Raw genomic sequence first — 12,278 nt, 5'->3', positions numbered from 1 at the left:
GCATGTGTTTTATTTTTCTGTTTCCTAATTAAATAGTGGCATAAGCCTGGAAATGCTCTATATCTATTTTCTGAAATCTATAGCTCTTGTTTAGGTAAATATCGGGTACTTAGCTAATTAAATGTCTCTTGTTTATAGGAAAGTGTCAGCTTTCAGGATGTTATGTGTATGGCTCAATAAAATTACGCACAAAGTGACAGTGTACTCTCTTTTCATAGGCTGACCTTGTCGTCACCATCACCTGAAAATGGCTCAAAACAAAAATGACCTAAGGGTTGAAACAAGATAAGATCAAATTGATGTCATGGTAAAAATTGACGTCATGGTAATTTCACCAAGTACCCTTCAATCATTGGATGGAATTTCCTGTTGATCCCAGGGCTTAGATGCAGGTGGAAACACTCTGCTGGTATAAAAGCAGGTAAGGACTTCATTAACTGCAGTTACTGAGAACTCACAAGACGAAGCTAAAATCCATCTTCGGATCCACAGTCAACCGCCCTGAACACATCCTGCAAAAAGCCCAGAGAAAGGTAATATGAATGAAATAATTTTGGGGGATTTTAATTGAGGAGTAAAATATTTGAGAATATGAGGAAGATTCCAAAGTCTCTGCATATACCTTAATAAGAACAGAGACAGGCTTTTACTCATTCTCTTTTCAGCACTTATGATTGAATTAGAAGGAAGTCTGTAAAATTTGGCTGTGATCATAGGGTAAGATGTTATCTAACAGAAGCCAGAAACCCAATGTCTCCTGCTGAGATGCTTGAGTGCCTGTCAGGATCTAAAAATTTTCCTCAAGAATTATTGTATGTCATTGGAAAGACATTCTTTTGAGTGGCTTCCAGGAGCCAGACAGAGGGCAAGCAGACATTAGGATATTGTTTTATTATCCATTTTTAAGTGATGTATAACTATATCTTCAAGCTGGCCCATGATAAAGCGGCTCACTTGTTCAGCTGAATGACTATAGCTTCTGATTATCTTTTGAATAGATGTTCTCATGCAGACTTGAATAGTAGCATGGAATTTCTTGAACGTCATTGTTTTCATTTTTCTTCTTTAATAAAATGCTACAAAAATCAAAGTTGGTAGTATTTCTCTAGCTATTATTCATGAATTTGCAATGATAAGTCACTTGCCCAAGTCTAATTGATTAGTTCCAGTGAGTTTCTGGAAACTTTTTTGCAGCTAACCTTGGCTATCTTAGCATTAGCACTAATTGGTGGCTGATTGGGAAATAGACACTAGAAAATAAAAGACCTTTTTTGTCCCTCCTTATTAGCGTTGAAGAATAGGATATGGGCATGTGTGAAGAACTGTGGGCTGACACTATATGGGTCTCTTAGGAATGCAGAAGCTCCCTTTCATCTCCGTAGATATTTTGTTTCTTAAGCTCTTCAATCTTTTTCCCAGTCAGAAGTCAGATATTTTGCTTTAGAAAAGGAATCTTTTAAAGTTTCTGAAAATATCTTTTAAATAATTACTTGACTTAATACCAATTCAATTATTCATAATATTGGTCAACCAAATTGCATGTAATACATTGCTATATTCTTGAATTATTTAAAAAAGACAAGAGTGGTCATCATTTATAAAAGATTCATGGTTTTTTATTTTAATTTCAACTTTGATTTTCTTAAGTTTATTATTATTTTTTGCAGTAAGAGTCATTGAAATTTTAAGTGAGTCATATTCCTTACCATTTCCTGCTGAAAAGGGTAGCGTGTGAGAAAAATGTTAGAAAAGCAATTAATTATGTTCCAGAGCAGATTTTCAGTTGCAGTGTACATTTCTTTTTAATGTGAGACCCAACTTTACATGAAAACTCAGAGTAAGAGCTGGGTAACAGAAATGGCTAACTTAGAAGATAATGTACGTCTTGCTTAAAAGCAGATCAAAGTAATCTACTGTCTCAAAGAGAAAATTTACAGGAGTGCATTTACATTTCTATTGAGAATAGCATGGTTCATAGCACCAAACTTCATTTTTACGAGTTGTGAATCCTAGAGTAGTTTGCTATCAACTTCTGATCTTTGCACATTCTGGATTTGGCATATAATGTTACAGCAGTGCCATTGTAATGTTGCACAAAGTAGTCTAGCAATTTCTTGGTTCACCAGGCTTAGAGATAACATTGTAGAAATGATCCAGCATCTTTAACACTCTGTGGTTTAAGGTGGGGCACTTAGGCTGAACTAGGGGTAGAATCAATAACAATGTTAGAAATCAAATTAGACAAGATAACTGAAACAGCATGATCCATGTGTGACTCCAAGTTATAAAGGAGGACATGGATTAATGGTATACTTCTAGGCTATAAGGGTAGTACAAGTGGAAGGACACCATCTTAGCATCAGATCACTTTCTGAGCAACTTTGGCAAATCTTTTAAATTCTCTAATGTGTAGTTTTCTAATATATGACACAGGTGTAAAGAAAATAAAGCAAGTGAATGTATGTGAAAGCCAATGCTGGCTGGGCACGGGGGCTCACGCCTGAAGTTCTGGCACTTTGGGAGGCAGAGCCGGGGATCTCACTTGAGCCCAGGAGTTGAAGATCAGTCTGGGCAACATAGAGAAACCCTGTCTCTACAAACAAAACAAAACAAAACAAAAAAACAAAAAAACCCTCCCAAATTAGCCTGGCTTGCTGGCACACTCCTGTTGTCCCAGTTACCCGGGAGGCTAAGATGGGAGGATCACTCGAGCTTGGAAAGTCGAGACTGTAATGAGCTGTGATTGTGGCACTACACTCCAGTCTGATCGACAGAGTGAGACCATGTCTCAAAAAAAAAAAAAAAAAAAAAAAAAGAAAGAAAGAAAGAAAGCTAATGCTTTTTCCCCTTTCCCTGTTCCCCTGCTGTTCCCCTCTGCAGAGTCCTTATAGCTTGATCAGTTTAAAATACCTGAACTTGCTCTCTTTTCTTTTCTTTTTTCTGTCTCTCTCTCTTTCTTTCTTTCCCCCTCCTCTCCCCTCTTCCCCTCTCCTCTCCTGTTCTTTTCTTTTTTCTTTCTTTCTCTCTCTCTCTCTTTTTTTCAAGACAGGGTTTCTCACTGTCTCCCAGGCTGGAGTACAGTGGCTCGATCCCAGTTCACTGCAGCCTCATCCACTCAGGCTCCAGTGATCCTCCCACCTCAGCTTCCCAAGTAGCTGGGACTACAGGCCCATGCTACCATGCCCAGCTAATTTTTGTATTTTTAATAGATACGGGGTTTCACAATGTTCCCCAGGCTGGTCTTGAACTCCTGGGCTCAAGTGATCCATCTGCCTTGGTCTCCCAAAGCGCTGGGATTACTGGCCTGAGCCAATGGGTATGGCAGAAATGACTTTTTAAAGACAGTTCTGAAGAAGGTGAAGTCAAATAAATATGTAAAATAAAAAATACATCGGGAAGTTATATTAAACTGGCACATAATAACGTTGCCCTAAAAAAAGATGTCAGCATCTTATTTAGGGATATGTCATCTGAAAACATCATTTAGGAAGCTCATTGTAAAATGTAAAGATTTAAAAGCAGTACAATGAAGTATGGTTCAGAGCTTGGAGTTTGGAATTGTAAAGAGACATTTTAAAATCTTGGCTCCGCCAGTAAATAATTATGTGACCTTGTATAGATTACTTCATCTCTACAATTTCTTTACAAAAATGAGAATGATACTACACAGGATTGTCATGATGATTGAATGTATTTGTGAGTTCAAGGTGCCCAAAAGAATGTCTGGCACATGAGTGCTCAATTAATGGTAGGTGTTATTTTTTAAAATATAAGATATTATTGTTACCATATCCAGTATTACAGATACTGTGTTGAATGCTAACTCCAATTATTTTATACTTTGTTACATTTCCTGCCATATGCACAGAAGAGAAAGTAGAGGCAAGATTGTGGTTCTATATCTCAGACTTTGGAGAAATGTTTGTTATAAGAGAGTGCAGTTGTTCCAGTTATTTATTGTGATGCATCAAGTTACCTGAAAATTCAGTGAATGAAATAACAAATTATTATCTTTCAAAGTTCCACTGGTGGACTGGGCTCAACAGGGCAGTTCTTAACTCGAGTTTCTGGTTCAGTGCAGTCAGATGGTGGCTGCGGCTGGAGTCATCTAAAAGCTCAGCTGGGCTAGTCATCCTGGGTGGTTTCTTCCCTCACATGTCTGGTGCCTGAATACTTCTTGGCCTCTTCTTTCTCCCTCTCCATGTGACACTTTACCCTCCAGAGTGTCTTCATGTGGCTTGGCCTTCCCATCCTGTGGTGGTCTCAGTGTAGGAGCATTTTTTACATGGCAACTGGTTTCTAAGAGATGGGAAGCAGGAACTGCCAGGTCAGTTAAGGGATATACCTACTACTTGCCCAGTGTCACTACTGCTATATTCCTGATCTAAGCAGTCAAGGGCCTATGTAGATGAAATGGGGTACAAAGATAAAAATACAAAGATAGACGTACCACTGTTTGATGTGGCAGTGACAAGGTCACACTGCAAATAAATGTAGGCTGAGGGGTATTTTTGTGGCCATTTTTGGAAAGTACAATCTGCCATAGCAGTAAACGCAGGGGCAATGAACAAGGGACTCCACTTTGCCGCTCCTCTGCTCTGTTTTTATTACAAAAAAAAAAAAAATCCTTTTAAAGTAAGATGCCTAGACAACATAGTGAGATGCCCACTTCTTTTCTTTTCTCTTTTCTTTTCTTTCTTTTTTTTTTTTTTTTTTAAGACGGAGTCTCTCTCTGTTGCCCAGGGTAGAGTGCAGTGGCACAATCTCGGCTCACTGCAGCTTCCACCTCTCGAGACCCTATTTCTAATTTAAATAAAAAGAAAGAAACTTTCTTTGTGGATGAAGAGATAGATGTGTACATAACTGGTTAGACTGTGGGGCATCATCTAAGAATTATAAGCCAAGTGATAGGTGAGTGCAGTGGAGAAAGATATTTATTTTGTCTTTGGGGTTGGGTGAAAACTTCACAGTGAATCTGGCAGTTGAGCAGCTCCTTAAAAGACTCTGAAGTAGATGAACTGAAAAGGGAGAGAAAGAAGGCCAAGTTGAGAAAACTCACATTTTCTTGGACTCATATTATCTTGATGTGGTGGGTGATGGGAAATAAGGATATGTTGATGTGTATTGCAGGTTAGTCTGAGGTTGTGTGTACAGGGCCTTTGAAGTTCGGAAAATACTCATGTGAAATACCAAAAGAAGCTGAGATTAGTAAATCCGACTTTAGATTGAGCATATTTTTGCCAAATAGCATAAATCCCAGCAGAATTTAATTTCTCCCCCTGATTCTTAATATTTTCTTTCGAATTTTAAAACAGAAAAACCTGAGGGTGATTAGGATGATAAAAAGATTTATTAAAATGCTTTCAAAATCACCTAGAATTTGAAGGTTATTCTGTTTTTACTTGGTTAATGTCATCTCTTTTCAAAATAAAGGCAAAGAAAGATAATAGTTTCTGCTACAGCAATAGTGATTTTTGTTTCACTTTTTCAATCTTCTTTTCACTTTATTATAAAGGCAATTCTAAAATGTGCATTGACTTCATGCTTTCACATTCTGCAATCTTATTATAAATGTTTCTCTCTGAATTAATTCTGATATAGTTGTTCACTGCATAATGGCTGAATTTTCATAATATATGAGCTGCAATATTAAGGCACAAAAATGATACTAGTTTAAAAAGAAAACTAGTTTTAATTCTGAACATTTCCTTATGGCTTTGTGTATTCTCAAACTTATTGACCTCAGAACCTGTTTACACTCTTAAAAATTATTGAAGAGCCCAGGCTGGTCGTGGTGGCTCACGCCTGTAATCCCAGCACTTTGGGAGGCCGAGGCAGGTGGATCACGAGGTCAGGAGTTTGAGACCAGCCTGGCCAATATGCTGAAACCCTGTCTCTACTAAAAATCAAAAAAAAAAAAAAATTACCCGAGCGTGGTGGCGTGTGCCTGTAGTCCCAGTTATTCGGGAGGCTGAGGCAGGAGAATTGCTTGAACCCAGGAGGTGGAGGTTGCAGTGAGCCAAGATTGCATGGCTGCATTCCATCCCGGGCAATAGAGGAAGACTCAATCTCAAAAAAAAAAAAAAAAAAAAAAAAAAAATTATTGAAGAGCCCAAAGAGCTTCTATTCATGTCCATTAATATTTAATGGCTTAGTGATTATGCTAAAGTTTTAAAATATTTATTCATTTAGAAAAATCCATCATATGTTAACACATATAACATATATTTATTTTTTAAAAATGACAATTTTCAAGAAAAAAATTAGTGATGAGTGGCATTGTTTTACCCTTTTGCAAAACTCTTCATCGTCTGGCCTAACAGAACACAGCTAAATTCTCATGTGCTTTTTCATTCAATCTGTTGTAAAATTAAATGTCATGTAGCCTCTAGAAAATTTCTCTGAACACCCAAGAGGATGAAGAGGAAAAAAACACAAACAACATTTTAGTATTATTATGAAAATCATTTTAACCCCACAGATCCACTGAAAATCTTTGGGGTTCCCAGATCACACTTTGAGAACCACTGACTTAGAACAATATTTATTCAGTGTTACTTATGTGTGAAGACAAATAGAACTCAAAATTACTTACATATAAATATATATATTAGGTAGAAATAATGACATACATTTGTTTTAGCCTTCATACTTACACAATCTGAATTTCTATACAGGTTGAGTATCCTTTATCTGAAATGCTGAGGATGAAAGGTGTTTTAGATTTTAATTTTTTTTGGATATTGGAATATTTGCATACACATAGTGAGATATCTTGGGGATGAGACCCATGTCTAAACATAAAATTCATTTGTTTCATATACATATAGCCTGAAGGTAATTTTATACACTATTTTAAATATTTTGTGCATAAACAAAGTTTCTGTTAAGTACTTATATGTGGAAATTTCCACTTGTGTTATCATGCTGGTGTTCAAAATGTTTCAGATTGTGGGTCATTTCGGATTTCAGATGTTCACAATAGATATACTCAACATGTGTTATAAACTCAGTTCTGCTGTCTGACAAATTATTCCTAAGAAGTATTATGGGTTAATATAAACATGTAGCAGAAACTCAGCCCTATTACGTCAGTCTACATGAAAAATAACCATAAGTTTTGACTCATATGTACCTTTAAACCTCATTCTGAATTATTTTTTTAAAAAATTTTATTTTGAATAATTGCAGATTTAGAGGAAGTTGCAAAAAATGTACAGAGAAGTCCTGTATATCCTTCAGCTTGTTCCCTCATTGAGAATTATCTTGTATAACTATAGGACAAGGTGAATACTAGAGAACTGACATTGCTGCCGCCTATACAGCTTATTCAGATTTAAGACACACACACACACATAATACTAGTGCTCTGTTATGCAGTTTTATCGCATGTGTAGATTAGTGTGACTAACATCCCTATAAACATGCGGCTGTCCCATCACCACAGCTCCCTTGTGCTATCCCTTTAGAGTCACACTTACCCTCATACACTTCTTTCCCAGTGCTAACTCTTTGAAACCATTAATCTATTCTCTATCTCTATAATTTTGTTATTTCCACAGTGTTGTATAAATGGAATCATATAGTATTCAACCTGCATTCAGCATAATTCTCTTGAGATCCATTCAAGCTGCTGTGTGTATCAATAGTGTGTTCATTTTTTTGTTGCTGGACAGTATTCCATGGTATGGCTATACCATCATTTGTATAACCATTCACTTGCTGATGGACATTTGAAATGTTTCCAGTTTTTTGGCTACTCTAAACAAAGTTTCTATGAATATTTATATATAAGTTTTGTGTGAACATAGTCTTCATTTCTCTGAGATAAATGCCCAAAAGTGCAACTGTTGGGGCATATGGTAAGTACATGTTTAGATTTATCAGAAACTGCCAAACTATTTCCCAGAGTGGCTGTACCATTTTCTATTCCCACCAGACCAGCAATGCCTGAGTTATCTTGATTCTCTGCATCCATGCCAGTATTTGGTGTTATTTTTTATTTTAGCCATTCTGATAGATGTGTAATATGTCATTGTAGTTTTAATTTGCATTTCCTTAATGGCTGATAACATTGAATACTTTGTGTTTATCCTCCATCAAATGATTGTATATTTTATATCTCATATATAAGTTTATATATATTTTCTTAGGTATTATCTAGTTTAAGTTCCATGTTTTACAAATAAGGACATTGAGGCTTCTTAACAGGATGACAGAGAATTTAAAATTTAAATTTTAAAGAATTTAAAAAGAGAATTTTTTGTAATTATTATTAAACCAATTTTCTAAAGGTTAATGTGAGAAATGGGAAGATTCAGTTATCTATCTCTTTCCTAAGGAGAACTTTAAAAAAAAATTACATGGTTTTAGTATATGTTGGGAGATAAAAGCAGGGAGGTCAAGACACTGATGACTATTATTAGTAGTAATGTTGAAACTACTGGTTGTTGTTATGGCTGGTAAGCCAATTTCAGATTAACTGTTTTTTTTTTTTTTTTCCATGTCTGTCTGCAGGAGCGCCATGGATTACTACAGAAAATATGCAGCTGCCTTTCTGGTCATATTGTCGGTGTTTCTGCATGTTCTCCATTCTGCTCCTGATGTGCAGGGTGCGTGACCAAGCTTGTGGTTCAAGTAATAAGGACAACACACATTTCTAGATGTACATCAATAACTCCATTAATTACATTTCTACCACCTTTTCAAAAGTAATAAGTCTTTGCTGCTGGATTCATATCTAGGCACTTGTAGATTGTGAACATAAAATTAAATTAGGTTCAGAAAATGTGCAGTGAAAATGATATCTTACACAACCATTTATGCAGCAGCCTATACATTTTCATCGGAAATAGATTCCTTTTTATTCTTGAGTCTTACAAGAAGAAAATGCTCCTTATTCAGTTAGCTCAATTATTTTTTACATTTCTCCCGGCAGATTTGAGATTTTTAACATTGCCTTTGTAGATGAATTTTCACATCAGTTAACAAGTGAGAAAAACAAAACCATTTTACACAGTAAATTTGTTTTGCTGCATTGTCTGAAAAATCTCATATAGTAGCTGATATAATTCCTTCTGCTTTGAAATTGTGAGCTACTATTGGTTATGGTTTTTCTCTAGATAAGTGGTAATATTTTAATCCAGGTCCCAAGTGCAGGTGCCTGATCTAATATCAGGCTCTCTACACTCACCAAGCTTTCTTAATTCTGACATATTTCTGTCAATATTTGCGGTTAGTGTGGGAAAAACAATGGCAGATTCTAAAGGGAAAAATATTTTTCCTCTGCGCAAAATTCTCTTTTCAGATGAACATGATGTTTTCATCTGTCAAGTTTTGTGTTTCCTCTAGGCATACTGTTAGCATTGGGATAGAGAATCCATGCTTGAAGAGAGACTACAACTGAGATTTTCTAAGCATATCTGTAAAAATGTTTGTTTTTAAATTTTATTTCCCATGAACATTAATCAGTATAAATATTAAATAGATATTATAGATGAAGATTAACATATAACCAAAAAGCACTTACTTAGTTTCCTTTCATTTTTGATGGAAAAATAATATTCACTATCCCATAATAAGGAAGCATTCACAGTTTCTTTTCTTTGTTGCCTTGCCTTGCCTTGTCTTTTCTTTTGAGACAGAGTCTCGTTCTATCGCCCAGGCTGGAGTGCAATCACGTGATCTCAGCTTACTGCAACCTCCGCCTTCTGTGTTCTAGTGATTCTTCTGCCTCAGCCTTCTGAGTAGCTGGTATTACAGGCACCTGCCACCATGCCCAGCTAAATTTTTGTATTTTTAGTAGAGATGGGGTTTCACCATGTTGGCCAGGCTGGTCTCGAATTCCTAACCTCTGGTGATCCACCTGCCTCAGCCTCCCAAAGTGCTAGGATTACAGACGTGAGCCACCACATTTTTTCTTATTTTTTTGAGTCAGGGTCTCACTTTGTCACCCAGGCTGGAGTTGCAGTGGCATGATCTCGGCTCACTGCAGCCTTGACCTCCCAGCTTCAAGCGATTCTTCTGTCCCAGACCCTCAAGCAGCTGGGACTACAGGTGTGCACCATCATGTCTGGCTAATTTTTGTTGTTGTTGTATTTTTTGTAGAGACAGGGTTTCACCATGTTGCTCAGGCTGCTCTCGAACTCCTGAGCTCAACCAATCCACCCACTAAGGCCTCCCAAAGTGCTAGGATTACAGGTGTGAGCTACTGTGCTGGCCTCATAGATTCTTTCTGAGTCTTTTTTGGATATTTTACTCTGCCTTTTTTTTTTCCCTGATAGATTGCCCAGAATGCACACTACAGGAAAACCCATTCTTCTCCCAGCCGGGTGCCCCAATACTTCAGTGCATGGGCTGCTGCTTCTCTAGAGCATATCCCACTCCACTAAGGTCCAAGAAGACGATGTTGGTCCAGAAAAACGTCACCTCAGAGTCCACTTGCTGTGTAGCTAAATCATATAACAGGGTAAGAACCTCAAGAGCCCCAGAAGCTTTCTAACAGCCCAATCAGAGAAATGTTCATAGAGCCCACCCATGGAATTTAATGCCAAAGGTGTCTAATGACCCAGCCTCTGTCGAGCATTTGTACAGGTGGGGAATACATTTCTACCCATTAATTAAAAGAGTCAATTGTCTTGTGGGTATAGACTGGATTTATTCAGAATGAGGAGAATAGGGGTAGAGGTGACAAGCGGCAGGTTGGGAGAAAGTACAGCTTACTTGTGCTAAAAATATCTCCTAAAAAGGAGACTGTGCAAATGTAGTATGCATCTATTTATTTCAGCAGAATGCAGACAATTTTATGTAATATTCTTCAACTTTGTCTCTATCTATCTATCTGTCTATCTATCTATCTATCATCTATCTATCTATATCTAATCTATAATATGTTTTTTTCCTTCCCCTTTAGGTCACAGTAATGGGGAATTTCAAAGTGGAGAACCACACGGCGTGCCACTGCAGTACTTGTTATTTTCACAAATCTTAAATGTTTTACTAAGTGCTGTCTTGATGACTGCTGACTTTCTGGAATGGAAAATTAAGTTGTTTAGTGTTTATGGCTTTGTGAGATAAAACTCTCCTTTTCCTTACCATACCACTTTGACACGCTTCAAGGATATACTGCAGCTTTATTGCCTTCCTCCTTATCCTATAGTACAATCAGCAGTCTAGTTCTTTTCATTTGGAATTAATACAGCATTTAGCTTGTTCCACTGCAAATAAAGCCTTTTAAATCATCATTCAATCACTGAATTATCATTTTTCTTCAAAGTAAAGCCAGTTGCTTTGGACAGCATTAATGGAAGAGAGTGGGCCATTGGGTGAGTTGGGGCCAAATGTGTTAGGTGACCTGACATTGGAGAGCCTTGCTGTTACCACACCTAGCAGTGTGTGAGTCCTTTCAGCCAGTGGGCTACTTATAAGACATTTATTAGGGCAAGAGAAGAAAATATGAGAACTTCTATTTATATTAATTTTTATATAACTTTTTAAGTTTCCATTTTGATGGATTTTATAAAAGCACAGATACATTAGTATGGTAATACATGTACATAATTTATAAATCAATAATTATCCATATATTGGGAACATTTGATCAGAAACTTTTTACTATTAGAAGGGGACAATAAAAAACAAACAAACAAACAAAAGAAAAAGAAAAGGGAGAATACTTCTCTAGGATTTGGGAAAGACAAACTCATTCCCAGACTGAAGTTTCTATTTACTTGCTTTATGCCTGGCTGAAAAACGCTCATCTTATTAGTCCCTGGCAGCCAGGCTATAACTGAATAGTGGCCAAGGAAAGGGCATCATTGCACCAATTAAAACTGGGCATTGCTCTGAAATTCCAGAGGCATCAGATTTTGTTTTTCACATTCAGATCTGGCTCAGAACTGTGGTCTAGGTCAGATGCCTGGGGCATATTCACTTTGTTTTTTAAAATGTTTAAGATGGCCGGGCATGGTGGCTCACACCTGTAATCCCAGCACTTTGGGAGGACAAGGCGGGCAGATCACATGAGGTCAAGAGTTCGAAACCAGCCTGGCCAACATGGTGAAACCCCATCTCTACTAAAAATACAAAAATTGCCAGGCATGGTGGTGGGCGCCTGTAATCCCAGCTACTCAGGAGGCTGAGGCAGGAGAATCACTTGAGCCTGGGAGGCGGAGGTTGCAGTGAGCTGAGATCGTGCTACTGCACTCTAGCCTGGGCGATAGAGAGTGAGACTCAGTCTCAAAAAAACAAACAAACAAATGAAAAATGCTTAAGAGTAG

General features: G+C 37.2%; 1 protein-coding gene across 2 annotated transcripts; it reads left to right on the top strand.

Annotated features, from left to right (window-relative positions):
- The first annotated feature begins 342 nt into the window (after positions 1-342).
- CGA (glycoprotein hormones, alpha polypeptide) lies at positions 343-11,248 on the top strand. 2 transcript variants are annotated; one of them, XM_003776872.3, is made up of 5 exons: positions 343-533; positions 8,518-8,612; positions 10,108-10,200; positions 10,284-10,468; positions 10,913-11,248. In XM_003776872.3, exons 2-5 carry the CDS (start codon positions 8,525-8,527, stop codon positions 10,988-10,990), a joined length of 444 nt encoding a protein of 147 aa, XP_003776920.1. In that variant the 5' UTR covers positions 343-533; positions 8,518-8,524; the 3' UTR covers positions 10,991-11,248. The 2 variants fall into 2 exon arrangements, with proteins under 2 accessions (XP_003776920.1, XP_002817164.1); XM_002817118.5 differs by lacking the exon at positions 10,108-10,200.
- The last annotated feature ends 1,030 nt before the right edge of the window (positions 11,249-12,278 follow it).

Source organism: Pongo abelii, chromosome 5 (assembly GCF_028885655.2).
Source record: "Pongo abelii isolate AG06213 chromosome 5, NHGRI_mPonAbe1-v2.0_pri, whole genome shotgun sequence".
Classification (NCBI taxonomy): Eukaryota; Metazoa; Chordata; class Mammalia; order Primates; family Hominidae; genus Pongo; species Pongo abelii.
Note: the sequence above shows the minus strand (reverse complement) of the source record. Positions and strands in the feature narration are given on the sequence as shown.

Bases quoted from the DNA above. Each gene is read 5' to 3' on its own strand.
- CGA (XM_003776872.3), top strand. From the start codon at position 8,525: ATGGATTACTACAGAAAATATGCAGCTGCCTTTCTGGTCATATTGTCG. The intron at 10,201-10,283 runs GTGTGAGCTACT...TTTCCCTGATAG, and splicing joins CCAAAGTGCTAGGATTACAG to ATTGCCCAGAATGCACACTA. The intron at 10,469-10,912 runs GTAAGAACCTCA...CTTCCCCTTTAG, and splicing joins TAGCTAAATCATATAACAGG to GTCACAGTAATGGGGAATTT.